At 34.0% G+C, this 5601-nt stretch overlaps 1 protein-coding gene across 1 annotated transcript in view; it reads right to left on the bottom strand.

Moving 5' to 3' along the window:
• Positions 1-5601, bottom strand: part of LOC106867848 (protein LTV1 homolog) — a 25530-nt gene that overhangs the window by 13816 nt on the left and 6113 nt on the right. Inside the window, exons 3-5 of the mRNA XM_014912887.2 lie at positions 4989-5138; positions 3487-3586; positions 2464-2581 (exon numbers count right to left, since the gene is read on the bottom strand). Of these exons, the coding sequence (XP_014768373.1) occupies positions 2464-2581; positions 3487-3586; positions 4989-5138 (368 nt within the window). The remainder of the gene's footprint in view (positions 1-2463; positions 2582-3486; positions 3587-4988; positions 5139-5601) is intronic.

A 5601-nucleotide genomic window follows, 5' to 3' on the forward strand; every position in this document is an offset into this window, starting at 1 on the left:
AAAAGACACCATTTCGAGCGTGGCCGTTGCCAGTACCGCCTGACTGGCCTTCATGCCGGTGACACGTAAAAGCACCCACTACACTCTCTGAGTGGTTGGCATTAAGAAGGGCATCCAGCTGTAGAAACTCTGCCAAATTAGATTGGAGCCTGGTGTTGCCATCCGGTTTCACCAGTCCTCAGTCAAATCGTCCAACCCATGCTAGCATGGAAGGCGGACGTTAAACGATGATGATGATGATGATGATATACACGACAGGCTTCTTTCAGTTTCTGTCTACCAAATCCACTCACAAGGTTTTGGTTAGCCCAAGGCTGTAAAAGACACTTGCCCAAGGTGCCAAGCAGTGAGACTGAACCTGGAACCATGTGGTTGGGAAGAAAGCTTCTTTCCACACAGCCACACATGCTCAAGTCTTATTAAGATGTCATCAGTGAAGCATATCTTTCATCATGCTTGTCTAAGTAATGATGAAAGAATTACTAAATAAATCCATAAGATTATATTTTTTAGCATAGGAAAAGAGAACTGTTAAGAAATTAAATGATTCAGTGACATTAACCACATACAAAGCAACAGATAGTTAGTGCTAACATATTTTATCTTGAAAGCATTCTCCAATGTGTCCATATCAATCATATCTTCTGAACAGTACAAAGGCATAACGACTATGAATATCGAGAAAACATTATCCAGTCAGATCCGACCCAGATATTCTCTGTTTTATGTTCAAACTCACTGGATCTGGCCTCTCACAGCTAACCTACAATGTCATTCGCAAAACAAACAATCACATCATTGAAATCTCAAAGCTACAAGATAATGCATGATTAATTGAAAACAATGTGAATAAATAAGCTTTACATTTGACAGAGTAATCTGAATGCTGAAGAGTTAAGCATGAACAACACGTACACACACAGCCAGAACTTACAAGGCTGCTACATTTGCTAAGATTTGCCATTACTGAGAATCACTGCTGATGAGACATTCAACATTGCAAAGACTCATCATCATCATCATTGTTTAACGTCTGCCTTCCATGTTGGCATGGGTTGAACAGTTGACAGGAGCTGGCTAGGTAGAAGACTACACAAGGCTTCTGTGTCTGTTTTGGCACAGTTTTTATGCCTGGATGCCCTTCCTAACACTAACCACCCAGCAGAGTCAACTCAGTGCGTTTTCTATCTACCAGTACACAACCCTGTGCAGATGAAAATGGCACCCATTTGTGAACCTTGATTATAACAGGTACATGGGCAGTGTGGATCAACTGAACCAGATGATGAGTCATTATCCGGTTGGTAGACTGGGTAATAAATGGTGGCAATACCTGGTTTGGTATATAGTAAACATGAGCATTGTAAATGCATTTATATTATATACCAAATCAGGAGGGGTTCGCAAGCGGTGTGACCATCTGCAATTCCAAGCAGAAGTAGCAATGCAGCTGAGGGCAGGTTATTCCTCCAAAAAAATATCTGCAGGAAGGAAAAGCAAAGCCTGCCAGAGAGATATCCCTCTGAGTTCAGCCGATCTACATAAATTACAAAACATCGGGGGTCGCAAAAGGCAGTGCCATGAATATCTACATCAACAAAGAAAAACTCCCAGTGGACAGCCAGTTGAAACGTCTTTCCAATGTGCATTCTGCAAGGTTGCAGTATGTAGAGTGGGATGTTTTACAAGTTTCCATGATAGAAATATTGTGTGAATATTGTATATATGTATAATTAGATTGTATAAATATTTTTCAAATTTACTTAGTTTTACTTTTTATTTTGATTTACCTGTAATTTTAATTAACCTGTAGTTTTAATTTGCTTGTAAGGTGAGTGACTAGTTTTGATTTAATTTCTATTGTAAATCTTTGTTATATATGTTCCTGTGTATTCATGTATGTGTGTGAGTATATTTCATTTAGTTGATGTATTTAATTTTCTAGTTTTCTTCAAAAATAAATTCCAGTATTTCAGTTCATTTTACCTTTATGGTACACCTGTTCTTCTGAGCATTAAATTCAACTGATAATCTAGTGATGTGCACAATTCTTTTATATCAAAATGTTGTTGCATAACCAATTGAATATTAGCTGATGACTCATTTTCTATGGTAATGTTTAAACAAAATTTTAATATTTTTACATTTTGCTCAGTTTATCTGGATTTACCTGTAACTAGAGTCACTTTGAGACAAAAGTTATGCAATAGAATTGATTAAGAACCCTTTCTTCAATTATGTTCCAAATATCACATTAATATGTTGATAAGTAAAAAAGTTACAGTTGTTTAATAAAACTAGTCTAAATTCATGATTATTTTAGAATTTAATTGAAACTCATGAGGGGTGTATTTTGGTTAGAAATATAGGAACAAAAGGGTTAAATATGTCAACACTAGCCTACATGCGGTCTTGAGTACAGCCTACTAAAATTATAGAGAAATATAAAAAAAATTCACACACCTGTCCTTTTTATTTGCCATCATCATAAAGTCATCATCTAAAACGCATTCAGGATCCTCAAAATTATAATCTTCATCAAGAGCTGCAACAATATCTGGATCCCAATCCACCTTGGGTCCTGCAATGAAATATGTGAACATCTTGTTTAGTAGAGAATTAAATAAACAAGGACAGGAAGTAAATGCATTTAGGCACAGACAGGTATAGCTTTGTGGCTAAGGAGTTTACTACACAGCCATGTGGTTTCAGACTTGATCTCACAGCATGGCACCTTGTACAAGTGTTTTCAACTATAGCCTCAAGTTAATACTAATACTTTATGAATGAAATTGGTAGACAGACACTGTACAGAAACTTATTATATACAAGCATGTGTGTTTGTGTATGTACACATACATGCATGTGAGTGCATATGTACAAATATACATACAGTGTGAGTCATAAGCATCTTTGGTATTAAAATGAAAAACAATATTTAAAATGCTAAAGGTACTTTTAAATTACTTTGTTCATTCATTGATTTTATGCTTGTTTTTTTTCCATATAAACATGGATTAGATGGCTATTCAGGCATTATTTTACAACTAGACACTCTTCCTGTCACTAAATCATAACTGCTTTTCAAGTATTCTGCATGTCTACAAAAGTACAAAGTCAGTAGACAGGAGAAATGATCGCAATCTCACCACTCATAGCTGAGTGATCTTTGGAGGTTCCAACACACACACACACACACTCAGTATCTTCTAGCCAAACAGACCTCCACATTACCCATTCTCCACTCTCCAGAAAACACTATCCTCAACTTATAACATTACTCTTGCTTATATTTTAAATGCTGAACTGCAATAGTTGAAATTCAACACCAACTACACTAGCTTCATCTTGTTATTCCCATTTTCACATAGAAAGCACTATGGGTGTGTCCCACCTTCAGAAAATAACAACAATCTACTAACAACCAATCTTTACAAAAACTAGTAAAAATATGTTATTTTGCAACAAATAAAAGAAATTTTTTACCTGACTGAGGAGCAGCTTTGTTTAATAATCCAACTTTAGTCTCCACACCACTGCTAAATACAGTTGAGGGCAGGTGTAGCTTTACATCAGGTGCAGTTTTCTATAATTTAGTGAGTAAGTTTATATAGTTTAGCTAGTGTTGCATATTTAATGCAGGTAGTATTTAAAAAAAAAAACTATAAACATTTATGCAGTAACAAAAGCTATTAGTTACTAGTTAATGACTAACATTATTTTTGTGTTCTGAGAAGTATGGGAGATAATTCTGGATATATTTCCACTTTATAATGACTTCATCAATGAAGCATAGTGTTTGCCATACTTGCTTCAGCAGTGATAAAATAATCACTTAGCATATGTACAAGATTGTAATTGTACACTGTTTGACACAGGAAAATAGAATTGTGTAAAAAATATAGTTTATTTAGAATAAGATACTATGTAAGCACTGAGATGTTCTCATCTATAACAGTGTAGTACATACCATAAATTCATTCATTCTACCATAATATTTGAGTACCACAGAAACTCTTACCAATATTCTGCATGAGGAGTTATTTGATACTTTCCAAATTTATCATTTAAACTAACAACTGCATTCATCACATAAAAGTAAATCTCATTATAACAGATATTTTAGTTATTCTCCTTTAGTAAATATCATATAAATTAAAAAACATAAACTTCATTCAATTAAATGTCTTAATTATTCCAGTCAGGTAAAGTGATAATGTCATATCATATATGTTACATCACATGAAAAATAAACCTTCATATGACAAATGCATTAATTATCTTGGGTAAATATTGTGATAAATATCATATAAATTACAAAGTATTCCTCTTCAGTAAATATGAGAAAGTCATACCATAAGTTACTTCTAATGAAGATAAATAACAAACATCTTAAATTATTCCACTCAGATAAATGTTGTGATATAATGCTATATCTCATGAAGATAAACTTTATGACAGATGTATTAGTTATTCCTGCTAGGCAAAAGTTATAAAGCCACATTGTCTTACATCTCATAATGATAAAACCCATTATAATAGATGTCTTTATTTCACTCTGGTAGCTACTATAGCAGTGTCACATCCTAGGCAAACTTCCAAAATGATATCCTGTTCTACCATTCTAGATTTAACCCTTTTGTTACCATATTGCTATTGAAATAACACTGCCTTTGTTTCAAATAATTCTGAAGAATAATTTAGTAAAATGACTATGTTATTAAGCTGGTGTTTGGAACATAGATTAACACAAAATTTTGATAGGTTTTAATATGCATCACTTTAAAATGGTAAGTTTGTATCATAGAATCAGGTGCAGCATCAAGTGGGTTAACAACAAAAGGGTTAAATCCTTTAGTTCTTTGCTAATGTGAAAAGTATAGTCCATCTATATCTATCTGTGTAGACTCACAATCAAGTAGAATATTTTTTCATTTACTTACATCATAAATTAACGATAACCACTGGAAGTTATTTAAAATACTCACATATGGCTCAGAGCTTATCATCTGAAATGTTTCAGTGTCATCTATTTCCAAAGTTTCATTTGCTTCCTTCAAATGTTGCAGATAGTTGTAGTCATCTTCAAAATAAACGCCATATTTTCTTTGTTCTTCCAATTGCTGCTCTTTCTTATTCTATACAATAAAGGTTAGAATTACATTAAATTTTCCAAAAGTTAATCTAGGGGTGAACAAAGAATGCATATTTATACATTGATATAAAAATTAAGTGTGGATGCAAAAAGATATAACTCTTCTGGAAGGGAACTAAAAGTGAGTATCTGAAAGACTGTTATATCCTTATGGATAAATGAATACACTGCAACAGTGTCATAACAATATAATCAAAACAAATGGCAGTAACCACACAGAACATAACAATCTTTTAAAAACCAATAATCCAATACACTAACTCTGAACTCCAACTTTGGACTATCAACACACGAACTATGGAACTAGCACGAACTGTGGAACTAGCACGAACTGTGGAACTAGCACGAACTGTGGAACTAGCACGAACTGTGGAACTAGCACGAACTGTGGAACTAGCACAAACTGTGGAACTAGCACAAACTGTGGAACTAGCACAAACTGTGGA

The sequence above is a fragment of the Octopus bimaculoides genome, chromosome 10 (assembly GCF_001194135.2).
Source record: "Octopus bimaculoides isolate UCB-OBI-ISO-001 chromosome 10, ASM119413v2, whole genome shotgun sequence".
Lineage (NCBI taxonomy): Eukaryota > Metazoa > Mollusca > Cephalopoda > Octopoda > Octopodidae > Octopus > Octopus bimaculoides.